This window comes from Grus americana, chromosome 3, assembly GCF_028858705.1.
Source record: "Grus americana isolate bGruAme1 chromosome 3, bGruAme1.mat, whole genome shotgun sequence".
NCBI classification, from domain to species: Eukaryota; Metazoa; Chordata; class Aves; order Gruiformes; family Gruidae; genus Grus; species Grus americana.
In genome coordinates this window covers 67,176,539-67,198,304 of record NC_072854.1, presented here as the reverse complement: position 1 = coordinate 67,198,304, position 21,766 = coordinate 67,176,539, and the positions used below count along the sequence as shown (strand labels likewise).

The 21,766-nt window shown below is 50.4% G+C and overlaps 1 protein-coding gene across 4 annotated transcripts in view; it reads left to right on the top strand.

The window, feature by feature from the left end:
* Window positions 1-1,146: 1,146 nt before the first annotated feature.
* Window positions 1,147-21,766, top strand: part of TAGAP (T cell activation RhoGTPase activating protein) — a 54,109-nt gene continuing 33,489 nt past the window's right edge. For all 4 annotated transcript variants that reach the window (XM_054822500.1, XM_054822499.1, XM_054822498.1 and 1 more), the window contains exons 1-2: window positions 1,147-1,304; window positions 9,966-10,054. In XM_054822500.1, the coding sequence (XP_054678475.1) occupies window positions 1,227-1,304; window positions 9,966-10,054 (167 nt within the window). In that variant the 5' untranslated portion in view covers window positions 1,147-1,226. The remainder of the gene's footprint in view (window positions 1,305-9,965; window positions 10,055-21,766) is intronic.

The following is a 21,766-nucleotide window of genomic DNA, read 5'->3' as shown; positions in this document are numbered from 1 at the left end:
AAGAGCAGTTCCTATGCTTCTTCCTAGCAAAAATGCCATAATCTGGACTGCAGGAGGTAGTGTCCCATCTGGAGGCAATTCATCATTACTTGAAACAAATCCTTCAACTTTCTCTCTAGCTGCCATGCAGCACAGCTCAGTGAGAGCAGGTCACTGGTAAAATAGGATGGTTAAATATAGGCAAGCCCATGGAAGAAGTAGCCCACTTTGAACTGATAAAGCTCCCCTGTGCTGGGGTTGCTTAGATTTCAATAAGAAGATGGAGCGTGTTGGGTAGTAGAAAGTCAGTCCCAGTTGTTTAAGAGCCCTGTGAAATCCTTATCCCAGTTACAAGGGTGATTCCCCAAACCTGCGCCCTGGAAGCTGCTGAAGATGTGTTTTATGGACCAAACAGGGCATTTACTTCCACTGGCCTTTACCTCCAGACCAGTGAGCACACAGCCCCCTGTCCTGTTGAAAGCTGGAGGGGACCTGTTTACAAGGGCAAGTAGTGACAGGACAAAGGGTAATGGCTTTAAACTATAAGATGGTAGATTTAGGTTAGATATAAGGAAGAAATTCTTGACTGTGAGAGTGGTGAGGCACTGGAACAGGTTCCCCAGAGAAGCTGTGGCTGCCCCCTCCCTGGCAGTGTTCAAGGCCAGGTTGGATGGGGCTTTGGGCAACCTGGTCTAGTGGAAGGTGTCCCTGCCCATGGCAGGGGGGTTGGAACTAGCTGGTCTTTAAGGTCCCTTCCAACCCAAACCATTCTGTGATTTTATGATGCTATCTCTAACATCCTTTGGCCCCATCCCTCATTCCTGCGTGCCTGATGGACTCAAATTTGGGCTGCAAGTTCTCCAGCACCAGTGCTCGTTATTTCTGACACCCCAGGTTGTTACGTTCATACCTGCCATGCTGTCTCGGTAATAATCCTGGCAGGGAGGGCTCGGCTACGCCACCAATAAATAAGCAGCCATGAGGGGTTTTCTCTTTGTAAGTCACTTTTCACTTCATATCTCCCCACGGCTATCGATTTTTGCTCCCTTTTCCGGCGAGAAGACGGCGCGCCCAGCTCAGCATCCTGACGGTCCCCTCGGGTTTTGCTGCCAGGGGAGGGAGCGACTCCTCCCTCGACGGGGAGGCGGGGGGAGCCGGCAGCGGGGTCTCCGCTCACTCGCTCCGGCTCCGCGCCCGAGGCGGACCAGCGCTGCGCCCCCGAGCTCCTCCGGCCGCCTCCCGGCGCGATGCCGGGGCCGCGGGCAGGCGGGGCGGTGCGGCGGGGCAGCTGCGGCGGCGGCGGCGGGGTCCCGGCGGCCGAGGCGGTGAGTGCGGCGGGGCGGGGCGGGAGGTGCGGAGCGGGGCAGGGCCGGGCTGGGGGCGCCGGGCAGCACCCCGCCGTCCCGGGTGTTAAAGGTGCTGCTGGCTGCGGCTGGGGTTATCTGAGGATAAGAGACCGCTGAGCGCTCTTGCGTACGTCTAGAAAGGCGCTTCCTTAGGGCACTGGGCTGATCCCGGGCTGTGGGGCTCAGCGCCTTCGTGCTCCCACCCCCGGACCGCAGAGCGCTCGTTATGCCAAGAAAGAGGGCCACGGGAGTCGGGTGGTATCGGGGGCAGATTATCAGAGGTCAGGCAAACGGGCAGTCCCCCACCTCCTGCCCGGGGCAGAATTTGAAGAGATTGCTTGACGGTATCGCTGCGTGGTCAAACTGCTCAGACACCGCGTCAGGGCAGCAGAGTCCTGGAAAAGAGAACAAACAAAACCAAACCCTCAGCCACGAGTAAATGGATATTGGTTAAAATAAAACCGGAGGGTTTCTTGGCTATATCTGTGTGCAGGAAAGAGTTAAAGAGGGGTTTTTTTTTGTTGCTGTTGTCGCTGTTGTTGTTCTTGTTATGGAGAGGTTTAACATCATTGCAAGAGACATGTTTCACATTAGTGCACGCTGTGAACTCTGTCCTGCAGCACCTGGTAGTCTGGTGTGAGCCCAGGACCAAAGCCCGGTCCCTGGAGGGGGTCTCAGCTGCAGCGATCGCTCCTGTCAGCAGGGAGAGGAGCCCCGGCCGCCAGCGCATCGACTGGTAGGCCAGAAGGGATCGTTACATCATTTAGTCTGACCTCAGACAGGAGCGAGGTGCTGGCTGGGAAACAAAAAGAAAATTGCCAGGAACTGAATCTCTGCACCGAAGCACAGTATATCTTCGTGACATTGTCAGCTTTGACAAATAGACTCTTCCACAAAAAATGAGATTAGTGGCAGGAGCTCTCTGCATGAAACGCTTACACAGAGATGCGTGTATCATAGCAGAAGCTTCAGAGCTTCCAAACATAATGACTGGAAGTGTATTTTACATGCCAACTGATCTGGCTTTCCATTGTTCCTCCTGCTCTTCATAAGTAGGGCTGCTAGCAGAAATGGACTGTTTTCCAGTAACAAAGAGCTTACTGAAAAAAAGAGTTAAGAGGAAAAAAAGAAAGAAAATAATATGTTTTGTTCAAACTTGTCAGCGGAGACATTGTAAAAAATCAAAATTTCAGATAAATGTAGTTTTCTTTCTCTTCTTCCCATTTCTTTCTTTTTAATGTCTCTTTATTTTTCTAATTTTGGTGAGAAAGTAAGAAAGGAACAAAAAGGTAGGTGATTATTTAGCAAAGAAAGTTGGGATGCTGACTGCCCTGAGATAAATTTTTTCCTTACTTAACTCTTTTCAAAAGTAACCCTTCAATATACATTGAAAAAATGCTTTTTTCTTTGGACATAACCCAGGCCTGGCACTCGCGCCCATAGCACAGGACCGGATCTGTCTTACTGCACTTTGATGTTCAGTCTTGGCTTCAATTCTAGTTCTATGGATCTGGCTGCCCACTATTTTACTTAGGCCTGGTACTTTTTCAGAGTACCAATGGTCTCTGAAAATGGAGCAAGACAGTACCAAATAAGGCTCCTCAACTTAAATCCCGCTTTTTCCGATAACAATGTACATAAACCCCTTGCAATGGCATGGGAATGGAGCATCAGAGGAGTGCTAGGCTCTACTGGGACACGATCCCAAGAGACAAGGAGGGTGAATCACCTCCCCAGCCCCGTGCATCCATCAGTCCACTGCACCATCTGCCACAGACCAGTGGGTCCTCCTGGGAGCTTGAGAAATGCGTATCTCCTGCAGATAGTCACGGATGTCTGGCTTGCATGGTGCGGCAGGGAAAGGGATGACAGTGTTTGCAGTTAATGAAGTTCAGTGCAAAGCTGCATCCCACAGTAATTTATTGCCTTGGAAAGCAGGGTTGTGATGCCAGACAAATAACTGGTCCTGCGGGAGAGCAGGACACCAGGAAGGCAGGATGAGGAGGGTGGGAAGATGATGATGATGATGAGGCACAACCTCCCAGTGCCACCACTGCTGGGGACAGCAGCAGTGCCCAGCAGAGCTTGTGGAGAGATTTGTCACAGCTGACCCTTAGAGAGCCTGCAGCAGGGTGCCTGGGGGGCTCTAAATCACACTGATTGCACAGTCAATAAAAACAATCTCACCAGTCCCCATAACCAGGCTGTTGGCTTTTAAACCTCTTTAGATAAAAATCTGTTTATTGCTGTGTTTGAAGTTCAGAGTCACTGCACTGACTCCAGTGATGTTAGTAGCACAAAGCAGCTTTGGGAAAGAGCTTTAATACAGACCAGCTTGAGGCAAATTCCAGTCTGGTTTATTCCATGTAAGCCAGGAGCCACTCCAGTGACCTTGGGACAGCTAGCTTAAATTGAGAGTGCTGCTGCTTATTTCAGAGGAACCACTCTCTGCCCACACTGATACAACAGAGACCAGAAATCCTTCTCTTGCATATATTTGTAAGTTCCTTCCCAGCTTGTGTGACTGTTTTGGGGCAGCAGTGTCCCAGCCAGACCCTGTCGGTCGGGGAGCAGAGCCCTGCCTCGGGGTGGGCAGCGCTGGCTACTGCAGGCACAGCCTGTGCTGCGGCACCAGCAGCACCTGCAGACGGTTTGGTTTGGTTTGGTTTGGTTTGGTTTGGTTTAGCAGCACAGCACTGCCTCGGAGAGTGTCTGGGTGCTCCTGCCCTGCGCCCTGCTCCGAGCCCTTCCCACTCCCTTGAGGCCATGGGAACTCGCCCCAGCCGTTCCCACCTGCCTTATCCCCTTTCCTCCTTCTCTTCTCCCTTTTCTCCTCCCCTTCCTCAATGACACCAGTTATACAGTGGTAACAAGATTTGGTCCCTTCCTCAGTCATCCCCATTACATCCCCACCTCATCCGTTCCCACTGTGCCGGCCCAGGCCAGGCCCTCTGCGCCGCGGTGCTTGTACGCGCCGGCTGCCCCTGCTCACCTCCCCGTGGGAGGGAGCCAGACCCTTTCCCTTCGCAGCTGGGCAGGGAGCTAGGGGTGAGGACGCCCCGGCTGTGGTGACTGCTGGAGGGTTAAGGCCTGGCCATACTGGGTGGAGAGGTGGTCCCACTTTCGAGGTGGTCCCACTTTCAAGATGGAGTGGGGCCGCCCCATGGCTCTTGCCCTCTCCTTGCTGCTGGTCTTGGGCAAGAGACAAACTGGGGGAGAGGTCCAGGCAAAAGCTCATTTAAAGTTCTCATCCCCCCCAGGAACCCCTTTTCCTCCTCTTTTTGGTGGTCTGATGTGCTGGGCTGGTCACAGCTGCCCCTCCCCCAGCCTCCTCCACGTGTGCACGTGCGCGTAGCTGGGGAAAGGGAAGTCCCCTGGAATTTCGATGTGTCCCCTGGGAAAACCTCACTGAGGAAAGACAGCTTTACCTGCCAGCACACCTCCCAGAAAGCCCCCGGGTTCCCCTCTCTGCTTCTGCTTTTGGTGTCTCGTGGGGTTTGGTTTACACGATCACTTAAGGTCAAGCCTGTGAAATTTCTGTGTTCCCACCAGTGCTGGATTCTTTCAGGAGGAGAAGGAAGGACATGGGTTTGACATTTTCACAATGTCTCTCACCTACCACGGTGGAGGGGGGCAAAGAGGCTTTTAGTTTGTCCTTAAGGATTGTAGGAGTAGGTTTGTAAATTTGGGGGCATTTCTAAAAGTCCTGAAGAAACAAAAGTCCAAGGTTTTAGAAATGGGTTTCCTTTTCAGCTAATGCCAGCCCTTGCCTGCTGAAGGATCTGGTCACTTAAAAGTCTCTCCGGAAGGCCAAATCATGTTCCTGTATATCTCATGTCCCCATAACACTTTGAAAAGCTTTATGAATGAGTAAAAGTAGTGATGGGTTTGTGCCTATAAGCTGGCAGCACATGGTTAGCCCATCCAAGGAAGAATGACTAAACTCTGGATTTTCAGTTCTTTTGGTAGAGTTCTTTGAGCTAATAAAGGAGTTGTGACTTCTCTGCCGGTTTCGAAAAGCGAGTCATTTGGTTCCAGGCTTGTTCAGCACTCTCAGTGCCCTATATCCCACTGCAATGTGCAGAGCAGCAGGATTTCTTTCAGGCTTTCCCTCCCATTTTCCTGATTATGGTCCAGTCTTCAGGCAGTTCTCCTTGTGGATGCTTGGGATGAAGCTCTTGTGCAGTGCGTGTAGGTGGTTTCATTAAGTAAATGGCTCCCAGTGAGTGCACCTGAAGTTCTGCAATCTGCAGGTGGGATCCTTGTGTTAGCTGCTGCATGTCTCGGAGTGAGAGCAGGTTAAAGGCTAGAGTAAGAAGGGCTGGAGTTTAACTTGTGGCAAATACTGTGATATCCTCCGTGAAGCAAGAAAAGATTTCTAAGTGGAGGGAAACCCCCAAAGAGAGAAAGTATGATGTAATTCATAGTCGATACTGGTATAAATGGGTTCAAATTCCCCCAGCTTTTGGACCATAAGGCAAACTTGAGTTGGCTTCTCTGTGCCTGGTGCATTCTTTCATTAGAAATCACATGTAGTTTTTTTCCACTGAAGTAGCAGCAACACTTGAGAAAAAAGTTTTTCTTCATGGCAAAACATCGTTTGGTTCAAATGAAAATGACCATCTTCTCCATGTAAATTAAAGACCAAACACAAAATTCGACAGGTATACCCAGGGTTTGCACCACCAACCCCTGACCTTGGCATTGCCCACCTGTACTGACTTTCTAAGGGGTTTCTAGAGAGAGCAGGGAGGTTTTATGGGGGATCACACATGAGGCTGGGGAGGGGACAGCATCCCCAGTAAAGATGCTCACTAGCTGTGGAGAAGCACGAAGGCTGGGAGACGGCTCAGCAGTCCCAGGGGGCTGGTGGGAGCTTCTCCTGGAGCTCTTCTAGCACTGATGAGGACTCAGACCAGAAGAAAAAAATATACAACCCATGTGGGAATTTTTATGCGAACTCTTCTAACAAGACATTAACTTAATTTTTAAAACCATACAAAACTGAATGCACTTTCCATGTGGAAATAAGCCAGTTCCAAGCCTCTGGACCCTAACGAAGTAATGTATTGCTTTTACCTGGAACACGTTGCATGCGCTGGATTCATCCCCCGCATCCCAGTACCTCCCACTTCCTAGATTTAGCTCTTTGCTACTGAATCACAATAGGAACCTCTCCCCCCATCCAGATAGGATTTTTTTTTTTTCAGTTCACTGAGAGGACAGGCCATCACCTAGATACCTAAGGGAGGGAATCATTTGGAAGGATTTCTTACCCGTCTCAGCCGGCAGCCAGCACATACCTTCTGCAGGTGACAAGCAGTCGGGTGAATCAAGGAGATCTGTGCCCCATCCTCACTGCTGGGCCCAGGGCCCTGCTCCCCCAGCTCTGCAAGGAGGTAGCGAACTACTGTGGACCCTGTCCCTCGCCCAGAGCTGAGTCTGCTAAAGCACATAGCCCAGCTACAAAGCACAGTGGTTTCTGCAGGACCCACTGTAGCTCTCCACCCCAAAGGAGTGACGCTTGGGTTCATGCCTCAGCCTCTCCAGAGACCCTCCAGCATCACAGCCCAGAGCCAGGTCTCGCTCTCTGTTGTATTTGGAGTGACAGGAGGAACATCAGGTCTGGTATTTTCACTGGTGCCAAAATGTGTGTGTGTGTGTGTACATATGTAACTTGAAACATATTGCTCATTTAATCTTTGCTATATGCACTTGGTAGATAAAATTGTGGCAATTGTGGTAACAGGAATAATTTCCTTTATACTGGTTCAGGGAAAGTAGCAAACCTGTTCTTTCCACCATGCAGCGCTCTTTCTTTGCCCTCCTGGTGACATGTCGTCCCAGGCACCCCGAGCATCATGCTGCCACCAGCTGTAACCCCCATCCCCACCCCGGGGCAGCAGTCCAGAAGGTTGTGTTTCCCTGAGCATCCCCCATCTGTTCGGCAGAGAGCGTGCCTCCGGCTGGCCCTAGGTAGGTTTAGAAATGGTTCCTGGCTGACCTCTTGGTGTCGCTTGCTGGCAGACGTTGCACCAGACTAAGAAAGTGGTGTCTGCCCTCCCACGTGCAGCTTGTTTGGGAGTCTGCACTGAACAGTCCTTGTGGGTTCAAACGGAGGCGGGAACGACAGACAACACTGATGGTTTTATAGCCTGGTACGGTCAGAGCTCATGATACAAGGGAGCAAGCTGGGGAGAAAACAGACCTCTGCCTGGGTCAGGATTGTCTCTAGCTCCCCCCCGCAGTGCGCATCTATTTCCATCACAAGACTGGGGATTTTTCCCGATACTGCAAGCCCAGCGATGGACAGACTGTCCCCTCCACACATACCGTATTTTAAACTGGAGCTGGAGGACTCCTCCAAGCTGGAGTCCTGATGGGCTCAAGAATGAGGACAACACCCTATAGCATCTCAGGAGGATAACCTTTCCCCAAAACATGCTTAACTCCATGTGCTCTGCAGTGGCTGCTGTGTGAGCAACACGGGCTTGGTCACGTACTGCCTTTTGTTAAGCAGCTGATTTCGAAAAAGCTTCTGGTAATAACAAGTCAATGTTTATCAAAGAAAAAAACCCGCTGCTCTGATAACAGACACATGTAGGTAATAAGCAATTTCAGTGTTCATTTCTTTGACTTCTGATTGTTTTAAGGTATTTGTCAAAGGTGGGCAGCAGAAAGGGCCACGATAGTACAACCATGGGAACAACCATTGCATTCAGAAACCAGCTCCTCTGCAGATATGAAGCAGTGTCACCTACTCCTGTCACACAAGCTCCCCCATGCAGAGAGGCCACAGGAGTAAATATACGAGTGTCAAACTGGTATAAACCAGGTATAAACCAGCAGTAAATATACCAGTGTCATCCTTGGCATTCGAGTCCTCCCCCAGAGCCAGACATACCACAGCATGCCCACTCCTGTCTTTCACTGTTCCTAGCAGAAAGGGGTTTCCTAGCATCTAACTGTAGTGCTGCTGCAGCTTCATGGCCACGAGTGCCAGCGCCTTTCCCTGCAGCGACAGCAAGTTGACTTTTCCCACTACTGCTTTACTTTTCTCTGCTGGTAACAGCCAGGAGCATCACTCATCTCCTCTGGGAAACTGCATTTGCTTTGGGCTACACAGGCCAGGGCACCACGGGGGTGGGCTCAGCTGGCTCGACTCCCCATCACCCTTCACAGCGCTCGGTCCCCGACACCCTCATGGAGCACTCGGTGCCTCCAGCTTACGAATTGCAAGGTGCCCGCCTTTGCGCTGGGCTGGTTCACGCTGACTCGATGAGATCTTCTTGGTTTCTGCCCTCTAGGAAATTACTCAGTTCGTCATCTCACCTCCAGCTTTGGCAGCAGCACTTGGTGAGTGCACACACACACCCCCCCACCCCACACACAGACACACACACACACTCAGCTCCTCTGTGACTCCCCAGTAGAAGACTGAGGCCACTTTTCCAGCTCTCCCAGGAGAGAAGATTTGCAGACACAGACAGTAGAGCTTGTTTGCTATTTGTAAATCGCATGGAGTGGTATGTTGCTAACGACTTTCAGGATTAAAAAATGGAGAGTTAGAGGTGAAAGCTACTGAAATTCTGATGAATTTGGGACAAAGTTTCGATAAAAAGCAGATGGCATTTTTAGTCATTCTTCTTCCACTCAGTAAATGGGGCCAAATATTCAGAAAGTTGTCTGTAAATATATCACCCTGCTTTTCAATGATCTCAAAAAAATACTGCAAATACAACTTTAATAAGACAGGCATACCCCTAAGGGCAGTAACCCACCCTTTATCAGCCTCATGTCAACGCTTGGCAGCAAGGAGTCGTTTCTTGCCTCCGATGCTCCTCTGCTGTGTCACTTGTTCCCAAAAGAGCCTCGTTCCATGGCACTCGTGCTCATGTTTGGATGGTGGGTGGCCACACAGAGCCCACTGTCCCGAAGCACAGATTTGAGGGATGTGAGCTCTTTAAAAGGCAGGCAGCTCCCCTGTGGATTTACAGGAGGCAGCTTTCCCACCTCTAACTGAAGCCAGCTCGGCTGCCTCTGCGGGGCACCTGGCTTGCTTCTGGTAGCCCTGCTGGGCTCACCGAGAGCGACCTCCTCTCACCCTGTGTTACAGAGATAGAGTGTGGAGGTCTGCATCCAACCCAGCTGCTCCAGGGGCCTTTTATAGTCAGCGTGGAGAAGTGGGCACTTCTGGGAAAGGACATGGTTCCTCTTCTCCTAAAGCCAGCAGCAGAAGTGGGGAAGGAAGAATGGCACCCTACAAGCACCAATACCTCCCCATCACCTGTAAAAGGAGCTCAGGGTGAGCAGCCCCCATGCAGACACTGGTGCTGAGCTTGCCCTAAATTGGGCAGACACCCACCTATGGTGCTGTGGCTGTGCACCTGCCTTGGCCAGTGCTGCAGTGCCCGGTTGGCTCCACGGCGTGGTGGCTGTTGTGCCGACTGCTGCAGGGCTTGGAGCCCTGGCACTTGAAGGGAAATTTGGCAGCATCCAGGAGTTAGGAGCACAAACAGACTTCGTCCTCTTCCCATACACACTTTGTAGCAATGACTTCTTTAAATGCTCAAATCCCTCACCCTTGTGGGAGCTTTGCTGGATGATGGAAACTGATAACAAACTCATTCTTGTTTTCAGCCTCTCAAGATAGTTCATCCTCGCCGCTGTTCAGCACCATCACTCTTATTCAGCAAAGGTTTGAGCAAGCCATGGTTGCCCTCAGCCAGGTACGTACATCACGTGTCATATACGCAGTGCCTGCACAGATGTTTAATGCCCAGGAGCAAGGCGATATACCTTGGCTTGTGCATGCACGTATCATGTCGTGCCGCTGTCAGTGTCCTGCACTAGAGGACCCCAGGCGAGTTGTAGATGGAGGAGCACACACATGGTGCCCGGGGCAGCTGAGCTGGCAGAGTCGTGGGTGTGGAGCAGGGGCTGCTGTTGTAGAGAGGATGCGAGGCAGATGTGGTGGGACCTGCACCTCCTGGCATTGCCCTCAGCTGTTCTTCTCGCCCTCCCACCAGGCCTGTGCAAGCCCAACGGGAGCTCAGCCTCTTCCTCCTGTCCCTCCCACCCCATGACAAGGATTGCCAGCGCTGGCTCCTTGTTCATATTAGTTTCTGCCTATGCTGTTGAGAAGCCTCTGTTGGCAGTTTCCCCTGCAGAGCATTTAAATTCTTTGCTTTCCAACTGTTTTTCTTTCTTTTGGGTAGCAAAGCCTTTAAAACAGGCAGAAGAGTTGGCTGTGATAGCATTTACTGCCTTATTTTGTTACAGGTCATGGCTTGCCTAGCCAAACCGATGGGAAATTTCTGCTGGCAGTAGTGGCAGTGCCTTCTCCCTTCATTAAACTGATTTCCAATAAGCAGAGGAACACTATCATTTGAACTGCAGCTACTTCACTGCAATGCTCTGACTTCCCTTCTGTCCTTTCATAAACCCAGTCCAGTTAGTCAACCAGTACTGCTGACTGGGCATGGCGGCGGTGCAAATAGGCTCATTATGTGTTAAAAACAAAAGCTTACAGAGGAAAGGCAGGAAGGGCAGCAGTATCTTGGGTTTTCAGGTAGCAAAAGTCTGAGTCCTTGAGCATTCCTCGCTTGGAGAATGGGCCAAATCGTGCTGTATGAGCACTTGCAGTTAATTATTATTCAGTTATGTCTCTCTTCAGAGCGAGCACATTTTTTGCATTCATTTATTGACACGAACATCAGGAGCTGTCAAACTGTGAGAAAGGCTGAGTTTAACACATTTTCCTTTCACTGGAAACATTCCTGATTGAAATCTGCAGAGCAGCTCTGTGTGACACCTCCTGGCTTGCCATATGGCTCCATCTCAGAGCCCAAAATCATCCTGCAGCTCAGGGGAACAGGTGGAACTCAAATACTGAACAAGTGCTCAGTAACTCAGGACTCACTGCTCTGTTTTCTTTGATGCCACAATTTACTAGGTGTTACAAGTGAAAAATACTACCCACCGCCCCACCCCCCAAGCCTGCATGAAAAAGGGGCTGCTGACATCTCTATAGGAAGGAGACAGCAGCATCACTATGTTGGCTGGTGATGGGTGACTGGCTGGAGGGGCAGTCGTGCCTCCCCTCCAGCCCCGCGTCCCTGCCTCCTACAGCCTCTAGCTTTGCTTTCAGACCTCTGTCTGTGAGAATAGACCCGGCTGGACAGGAAAGTGGCCCCAGTGCTTCTTCCCCACTTCACGCACAATATAGGTCCTCCCTCTCATTTCTGCAGGAGGCAGCATTTACCAAGAGTACAGCGCACCCCCCGTGGTGTAATCTATGTTGTTGATAGTGCCATCACCTAATTTGCCACTGGTGCCAACAGCAAATTTGCCTGTGGCCTGGGTGTATGGAGGAGGGAGGTGTCCTCTGGCAGTCTCCCCTGTTTTACTACCCCTCCAGACAAAGCCAGTTTAAGGTATCTCAGCAGGACAACCAAATGTCAGGTGCCAGCCCTGGGCTGACCCTATGATGGGAAAAGGGAGGGAGAGGGCAAGCAGCAGAACTGGGACAAATAGCCCTTGGGACCCGGGTTTGTCTGTCTGCGCTTCAGGTGGTGAGCTGGGTCAGGGCAGAGCAGGGGCTGCCGCTCCTCCAAGCAGCGGTTCATCAGGAGCTGCTGCCTCCCTTCGCCCCGAGCCTTGCCTCCGCAGCCAGCCTGGCTGCCCAAGGAGCATCGCTCTCCAGGCAGTGTGGGCAGGAGAGCTGTGGTGGTTTTCACGCTCTCAGCAGCTTGCTCCCCTGGGTGACTGCCTGCTTTGCCTGTCCCTCGAGATGGTGCTAATCCCACCAAATAGCCCAGGCAGAGCCTCAACTGCTTTACCAGCACCTGCCTCGCAGCACTAATGGCCACAAAGGCCTTGAATTACCTCATCTCACAAAAGGAAGTATCATTTCCACTGAATACATTTGGGTCAATGGATACACAAAACCTCTGAGGCACAGAAGAGGCTCGTGTGAAAGTCAGGTTAAACCCAGCTTCCTTTGTGCCGCAAACACAGTCCCTCCTCAAGAACTCCCAGCCCGTGGCCAAGCCGCTGGTGGTTTCACTGTGACACAATGCAACACAGAAGGTCCACAAAGCTCTATGGAAAGAGCTTTTTGTTTGTGATCAGCACAAACTAATCAGCCTTTAAAGGAAAAATGTCTTTTGTATCCCAAAAAATGTTGCCATCTTGGGCAATACTCCAGATGTGCTGCCTGCAGACATGGTCTAGAGCCTCTGAATCTACAGAAGCATAAATAGAAAAGTCTCTATTACACTTAATAGCAGGAAAATTGTCACGAGGAACCCACCCTTCATAAAGCTGTCACCATTCAGGATTCAGGACAGTCACAGACGGAATATCCCCTGAGTTTTTCTGGGCAGGTAGTAAACACTACAAATACCAGGGAGCACTTACTGGAGCATTACCCTTCATAGTCACTGCACAGCGAGGATGAATTTCAAATGGAGGTGAAAGCCTTTGTGATCTGGTTGCCAAGCCTGTGAACCAGCCATTCCTGACTCAGTCTAAATGGTGATTTTCCCTTTACCTTGCAGAGGTTCACAAACTACCTGACTGGTCTTGTGCAGGTGATTGTAGTAACTGAACCATAAGTCATTTCCAAAAAAATAGATGAGTTTATTCTTCTTGCAGATTCAGCTGCCCAGAGATTAGTTTCCTTCAGGTCTCAAACCAATTCCTGGTTGCAGTACCATGCAGGACATGCTCTAATCAACTAGTGCTGATCCAGACATTGACCGAAGAGTTAGCTCATGAGACAAAGTCACTGCAGCGTCTGGTTTCAGGACCTACTGAGCAATTATCAGTAGCATTAGGAAAAGGTAACATAAGCATACTCCCACGCTTACTTTCTGGTTATTAACCAACATGCCAATCAGAAATCCTTTGGATGTATGTTGGAAAACTATCAATGACAATCTTCAAGAAGTAATTAGGGCAAACCTTTCATTTTAAAGCACACATCCTCCATAGCAAACTGAGACCCTGAAGGAACTTATTCCTTGGGATGTTGCCTAGAGGACATTTCCTGACAGTTGATGTTTGTACCAGGCATCTTCTGTACCTCTGAGGCTGAGTTTGCGTATTGCTTATTAGGTGCTAACTTCGTTACCTGCTCCTGGCAGGGAAGATGTTAAATAAGGTGCATCCTCTTCAAACACTTATGGGGACAGGATTCCTACTCCAAAGGTTTTCCACTGGCTTTTCCACTGACGTAGTGCTGGGAGAGGTCAGTGGACCCAGACCAACTCTTGCCATGACTGCAGACGCAATTGCAGAAGATGAGAGGAGCAGTGTACTGAAGATGGCACTCAACTGGGCTTTCAGGAGAGTGAAGCAAGTCTGATCTGCAGCTTTTACATTGGGAAAGTGATTTCATTAAGCACTGTCTTGATTTCCAGCCTGATAGTGAAGCTAGCACTGCATTTCCTTGCAGAGGGAAACATCTGTTTGGGGGGTCTTCATACTGATAGAACACGGAGTGGGGGAGCTTGGGCTCTGTGTGATCTTTTCTGTGTCGCCCTGGCTCCTTCCCCTGCCCAGGCAGCCAGGTCCGAGCAGGGAGGCACAGCATGTACTGAACTCTTTTACAGAGATGCTGGATCCCACCCCAACACTGAAGATTAGATTCCTGTCATCATGCAGCCACATTTAGTCACCTTTTTATTTATTTTTTTTTTTCAATGGTGTGACAGACTTGCCTTGCCAAGCTGAGAAAGCTCAGGGAAATATCTGCAGAGATGCAAAGGGGGTGAGTCATGCAGAGTTTGGGGGCTGACGGCAGAGACCCTTGTCTGGAAGGCTGTGGTTAAAGGAGGTAGGAGGATTTCCTGCTGGCCGCAGGACTGAAGTGGGCAGGTGTAGATGAGTCAAGTGAACGCTGCTGCAAAACAAGATCTTTGAGGGTGAAATCAGAGGAGTTGCTGGTAACACTAGGGAGTTTTATGGGTCAGCTTGAAGCTTCAATTTCCTTGCTATACCCTCCTACTACTTCTTGACAACCATGCTGCTCCTGCTCTCCACTTTTTCTCTTCATTCACTTTTTTCTATATTTTTCATTCTTTTTGTGCTTATACTAGCTAAATGCTTTCACTCCCTCGTTTAGCCAGCTGATGATGTCACAGTACTCAACTCACAGTACTGTGAGTTTTCTTTCATAGGCTGACTGATGGGAAAATAATGAGTAAAAAAATAAAACTATCATAGCACCAGCTGTATGGAAGCATAGTGGGTAGGGTACTGCCTTTCAAGGGAAGAGTGGACATCCACCTCTGCTCTGGTCCAGATGACCTGTATCATCTTCAGCATGACGTTTCACCTCTCTGCACCACAAGTCCCCATCTGTAGCCTGGGGTTAATGCTGCCTTTCCTCATGGGGATATGGCGAGGAAAGGAGTAGTTAACATCAGGAGGCACTCAACACAGCAATGGGGCTGTTTCATTCGGAGCTAGGGTTAAGACAGTGAGGAACTGCAGAGACCTGGAGTAAACCCAAAATATGAGGATTTTAGGGTAAGGCTCATCCCTTTATTGACTGTTAACATAACAGGACTCTGATCCCTCTTTTTTTATAATACAAATAATATGTGAAAGGACTTCATATTAATTGAGAGCAGTTTACTTGAGAAAGAGTTTTGTGAAAACAGGCCTATTTATAAACACAGAAGTAACATATTCAGCATGTCGTGCAGGTTGGTTCAAAACAGTTCATAGAAACTGTTCTGATAAGAAACTCAGAGGTTGGCTGACATTATTACAGAAGGTGTCTGCTTTCTCTGGAAATGTTACATTTTTGTTAAAAAAAAAAATACCCCACTAAAAATATCACCCAAACTAAAAAGCTTCTCAAAGGGCAAAATATGTCATAGTTGTTGGTAGAGACCTTACAGCTTTCATTCGACATGTTTTCCAACTTTCATGTGAGCTCTAGAAGCTTGGCCTGCATGGCTCGCCTTTGTGCTTTCGATAAATTACAGTCTCATGGAAGCTGCAATCCAAATTTGTTCAATGAACACCGAACACCAGGAAAGCTAAGCATGTTTTGAAGCAGTATTGTCCTGCCACTAACTGATGTCACCACATACATACATGTGGCTCCAAGACCAGTCACTGAGGGCCGTGATCGGATAAATGTGATGGGGTGAATCGGGAGCTGAGGCGTCTCCCATACAGGTGTTAGCCTTCAGCAAGACGGCCTGCAGAGCCCACGCTGCTGGCGTGACGAGAGAGGTGTCCAGGTTGTCCCCAGATGCAGATGCATTGGGGCACCCATGCAGCTTTAAAATGAGTGGAGGCACTTCAGGTGTTACCATCCTGTTCCTACTTGTCACCATTCCCTGTCTGGAAGTTGTAGCCAGCAGCAAAGGCCGGTGGGAGGGAGCTCATAGCTCTGGTACCGAGTCTGCTACTTCTGTATTACGGAGCTGAGTGATGGGGCTTGAACTAAGCTGGAGATTTTCCCCTGGAAACCTGGGAACACTCACTTGCTCGATTTTACCTGCAGACCGGTGGGAGCAGGGCGCACTTTGGGTGGACAGTGACAAGCAGCATCCAGCTGCTGGGCAGCAGCCTCCGCCCTCCTGGATGCTGAACCGTACAGTTATTCCACACAGGGCGGAGTCTGTGCTTTCACCAACGCACCGTGTTTAAAGTGGTTAAACTTTATTATGTGACCAAGACTCAGTCATAACCAGCTTATCTCTGAACAGCTAATCATTTCATTTAGTTTCTAAATGAAACTCTCAGGCAAGCCAGAAAAGGTTTTTGTAGCCTTTCTGCATACACACAGCTATTCCCATGTATGTGCCACAAGAAACACGCAGGGGCAAGTGCGATGTTGCTACTGGACACAGCTAGGACTCAGCTGAGTCCAGCAGTACTGCAGGCATCTGGACAAACACATCTCTATCCAGAGATGGCCAGCACTCTGCGAAGCTCACAGGATGCTTTTAGAAAACAGGATTCTGTAGGTTTGGTTTTTTTAAAGTGTTGTACCTAGAAAAGAGAGCTTGTAACAGATCTCACAGGGATGGGGGCTTCAATGCTGTGGCCCTGCCAAAAGGCCAGTCTGAGAAGAGATAGCTTCAAACTGAGAGATGAGAGATGCGCTGACGAAAATCAGGAGCATCACATTGCAGGTCTCAGTGAAGACTAATTAACACCAATGACAGCTTACATCCTGTCTGCTGGTGGAAAGGAAACATGCTGTAGGCGTCCCAAGGCTGACATTCACGTCTGGCATTTCCCCCATGCTGCTGCCACGGGGTGGGCAGCACAGCCGGCAGCATGCCGGACACAGACCACTGGCACCCCAGCCCGGGAGAGCTGGCAGGCAGGCACCCAGCTGGAACCAGGGGCTTGGGGGAGCAGGATTGCTCTTATGGGGGTCACAGGCTGACTGGGCGGGGGACTCCCTGCTGATGCCTCCTCCTAGTTAACCACCATCCCTTCCGCCTCAGTAGTTTTCTGCGTGCTGTTTGCTGCTGCACTCGGAAATCTTGGAAAGTCACGTACAGCCCATTATCACACAGGAGGACCGGTGCTCCTGAGCCTGCCAGGAGTGCTGGTAACCCTGCCCGTTGCTGGTGATGCCTCCAGGGCCTCCAGCCAGGACCTCCTCACACTTGGCAGCACGAGGCAGCCTGTGGCACCAGCTCTGCTGGCAAATGGGGCGCTCTCAGGGACTTTCCCCATCGTTGGCACGGGATTGTCTCTGTCAGAAAGTGTTCAGTGTTCCCAACACGGCTCTGCCTGGGTGAGCCACCCTTGCCAGCAGGTCCCTGGCACCGACCAGATACTGGCATGAGGTGGCCATCCCCAGCGGGCGGCTTGGAGAAGGTGTCCCTGCTTGGCAGCGCGATAGCCTTGAACAGCAAGGACGTGGACTGCCCTGTGCCAGGCTGCCTCGGAGCCAGGTGCACGCAATGTGCCAGCATTGCTATAGTCTGTGTGTGGCATCTCCCCGGTCACTGAGTGAGGACACTACAAAGGACCATCCTCTGCCGAGAGCCCAGGACATGGCCAGGACCCAGCCATGCCAGCTGTGCAGCCCTGGTCTCTCTAGCTCCCTTTCCCACCCAGCAAACTCATTTTCCCCCTGTTTATTTCATAGATCAGACCTGGGTGTGAGATTCCCTGGTGCTACGAGAGCATTTGGGAGGCCACAATAACAGCACCGTCTACGTCTTCTAACTGGGGCTGCCCTATGCAGCACCTTACCCCTTGAGTGAATTTCGCAGGACGCTCCTTGAGCAGCCGTGGCACACGGCTGCTTTTAGGGCATGCAGGACAACCCTGGCTTCCCCATAGATGCCAAAGACTTTCACCTTGGCCGCCTGCAGTGCTGTCCCCTGTAGGGGTGGAAGATTTCTTGCCAGGCACAAAGGCAAAGCTGTTTCCCCTTGGAAGACATACCACAGGACCTTTGCATGTTTTCTCTGTGTGCAAAGCACCAGCAGCCACCGCTTTCCGTGGCAGCCGGGTGCCTTGCCCTGCCCTGCCAGCTCTCCTGGTGGCAGCTCCTGTCATGTCAGCCACCTCCTGGAGGAAAAAATGGGGAAAGTGATGGATGTTGGGCAGAAGAAGACCTGTGGGGAAGAAACCAGGCAGGAGTGGGAGCAAGTGAGAAAAGGTCTCCCCTCCTCAGCCTGGCAGGAGGTCGCCAGCCCTGCACTCATGATGGGTTGTCACTGTGACTGGGTGAGCAGAGGGTCTGCTAACACCAGCACAAAAACTGCCTGTCCAGCCCAGGGAAGAGCATTTCAAAGCTACAAATCATGCCTGGAAAAGCACTGGAGAGAAGCAGGGAAAATGCATGTGTCTCCGTCCTGGCACTGCCCTAGGAGTTTCCTGTGAGGCCCCCCGGTTCAGGCAGGGAAGTGCAACTTCCAGGTGGGGGAATTTGAGATGAAGATGGGATGGAGGATTTGTCTTTTGCGCTGGTTGTGGGTGCCTGTACCCCAAGCCCCGGCTGTGCAGACCCACATGCAGGTGGTAGTTATGAGCCAGCCTGAGCGCAGTGGGGAGCAGCAGCCCCACTGGAGGCCCAGACCCATACCCAGCCACCCTCCTTCTTTTCGTGTCTCCTTGTCTCCAGGGCTGATGGGTCAAATAGCCACAAACACAGAAGTCTCTTTTTCTAAAGCATCTTGAGAGCTTGAATCACTTTTGCACTTGGGATTTATTGGTGGCAGCCTATAGGCCTTTTGGAGAGGATGTCCCTGGCCCTCTCCATATTCTCATTCCCTGGGTCCATCTAGCACTGGATGCACAGCCCTGCTTTAGCTACGGGTCTCTGAGTCCTTCACAACCCCCCAGGGAGCCTCTTTTCCCACCCTTGCCCCTCACACTCCATTGTGTCCGGGGGAGCCCTGCCAGTGCCTGGGCTGCAGGGTTCTCCCCAGCCCCGGGTGAGCCCCAGGGTTGATTTGAAAAGCAGATCTGTGCACCTGCTGGCAGTGGGCTTGAAGGTGAGCTCCTCTGACCTGCAGCGGTGGGAGGACATTGCCAATCTGCACGGGCCCACTTCAGTGCCCAGAGCGTACCTAGGTGGGACTCCAAGCTAAAGTCAGAGCCAAGCCAGACTAAATGTTTCAGGCTTAGGAAAGTTTGACATTTTCCTTTTCCACCTGATTTTCCCACTTGTTGTGCCACTGATTTCCTGCATGCCCACAGGAAACTCACTTTGTCCTGCTCCTCAGCATCCTCCCCAGGGAGGAATACTGAGATTTATGGGTGAAGGAGAAGCAGCTAAGAGTTGGGTCCCACTGTTACCCCAATGCAAGTGTACTTGGCACGTACTTGTGCCAGTGTTGACAGGCACCTTTGAGAGCAGGAAAAATGAGAGATGGAGGGTTGCAGGGCCCTCCCAATGCTATGATGAGCCCCAGGGCTGAGCTGAGCCAAGTAACTCTTATCCTCCCCTTGCTCATGTGTGCCTGAGGCAGTGCCTGTTGATGCTCACTGACGCTAGAATATCCGGGCAAGTCTCATCTCAGCAGGGTGAGACAACTCCAGGCTTGTTTGGAGATCAGCTTCAGACCGTGCCATGGCGTCAGCCCATATGGGCTATTTCAGCCACCAGCGTGAATGGAGCCAGAGGGTTTCTACCCACCCCCCATCTGTGCTCTCACATTTGGCAGGCTTTTAAGCCCAGTCACACAGTTATCCAGTGCTTCCACTGCCAGGCAATCTCCTGCTAGCCAGGCCCAGGAGTACTAAGCACCCACAGTCAGCCAAGCACAGGTATCTGGAGCCTTGCATGGCTGCAAGGGACCCAGAAGTGCTCCATCCTTAAGAAAACCAAGGTTAAAGTGGGTAAACACGATCAAACAGCTCCTACTGCATGACACCTACTACTCCTACTCTTTCTCCCATCCACGCATCACCTCCCACAAACAGCACCTTTTGCTTCAGTCTCCACAAAGCTGGTTAATAGTTAAATGTCAACTGAAGCAGCAAAACCTTTGCAATTCTGCTCCAGCCCTGGGCTCCCTGGTACCATGCAGCCAGCACAGCAAGTGAGGGCTCGGGAGGAAGCGGTGCATACCGTGTATGTGGGTGTGCGCCTCTCATTGCACAAGAGGAGGGTGTTAGTGGAATATCGCTTGTGTTTTTCATTCCACACGTGACCCTGTCACCTGCTCTGCAGAGGAAAAGGCATGCGGTGAGTCGTGAGCGAGATGGGGAACAACCAGATAAAGCTGCAGTTGTCTGACGTAGGAGAACCTTCATACGTCCTGAAGGTGTGCTTCACACCATATCACTCTGACTCTGCTCTCTTTGATGTCCCTGAATATTTGAGTGTTACCTGTCATGGGAACCAGGTGTAAATGAGGCAGAAAATCCAGCTGCGCTGCTTAACCCTCCGTGAGAGAGGGCAGACAGGAAGGTACAGGATCCCAAGTCGGTCTCAGCCCAGTTCACTGGAGGATCTGTAGCCACAGACAGACCTGTGGTTTGCCAGAAGCAAATGCCCTTACTGCCCTTCCAGGGCAAGTACAAGCGTCTCTAGGCCACCCAAGCCAACAGAGGACCCTGGTGTGCTGCAGACAGGCCTGCATGTTTGGGTTTTATATGGAAACACAACCCAGCTGCTGGACCTGTTACATCCTCAAACTCCAACCTTGTCTCCTCTCTTGTCCCAGGCAGCAGTCACATCACAGTGTCCATTGCCGGGAAGCTAAGTGACAGGCTCCTAGTCTCTGATTACATCTTTTAAAACTCAGGCATTGAAGGAACTGGGGATGGGATGCAGTCACAGTGGTTCCTCTACTCCACACTTGTTGGTGGATTAATGAGAGGAGACCTGGGTGCAGAAATTAGCCCCATAAAGCTGCAGCCTGAGGCAATGCTGCTGGTTTTGCATATGAAAGAAACGGCAGTCATTGAGATTTCAAGTACCCAGTGAAAAACAAGGGAGGTGAGTAGCTCCCACTGGAGGATAAAGTATCTCCTTGGTGCTTCCTGGACAACTCTTGTCCCTCAGTGGATGTGCTATTTCATTTTAAATCAGTTATAGCCATAAGAGCAAAATGCTATTTGCTTTAATGTCAAAATGAAGTCCCACTGAGTTGTCCACCGCTGGGCAGGAAAAGGAATGTTAGCCAAACTCATTGCATCTGCTTCTTACTGAACAACATAATCAACATAAATAACAAAACTACTGTCAACTGTTGTTTTTCTAAGCCTCTTGTATCCAGCCTGACCCCAGAAGACTCATCCAGGAGGATGCCTTATCCCTGTTCTCACTATGTATCAACCGTGTGCAAGCCTTTTGCTTCTAAGAAATGCTATTGATCAAAATGACTTGTCTCCTCTGAGTTGATCTCTACATTGTGCATCCATATACAGGAAATTTATCAAAGTTCTGTCTAGGTATGAGTTTGGGTTTCCTTGAGACTTTCAGTTGTTTGTTAGCAAGACAATAATTTGTAAGGAAACTTTTATATACTCAAATCTTGATGTGACCTTTGACTATATCAAAAACAATTAGGAGAAGTAAGGACATTAATTTTACCTTACAAAAGTGTTTGAAAGACTGGAACCGAAGGACTGTCGACACGCTGGTGTCTATATTTTTTAAGGGGTTTGGAAACTTGATGAAACTGCAGAAAGATCCCATAAAAACTGCTGCAGGGCTTGAGAAAATCTGAAGGATATCAGCCCAGATAGATTACTACAAGGAAGATTAGGAGATGACTCAGGGTACGTGTGCGGATTCATTCATGCAGGGGAAACAGCTGCCACAAGGAGCTCTTGAAAGTACCAGAAATAGGCATCAGGAGAACTGGTAGCCAGGAAAAATAAAATGGGGAAATAACCACACTGTTAATAAGCAGTTGTGAAAGTTTGAATCACGCAGAAAAAATTATCAAGGTAAATGGCAGTGTTTCTGCTGAGATCTCCAGGTTGAAAGG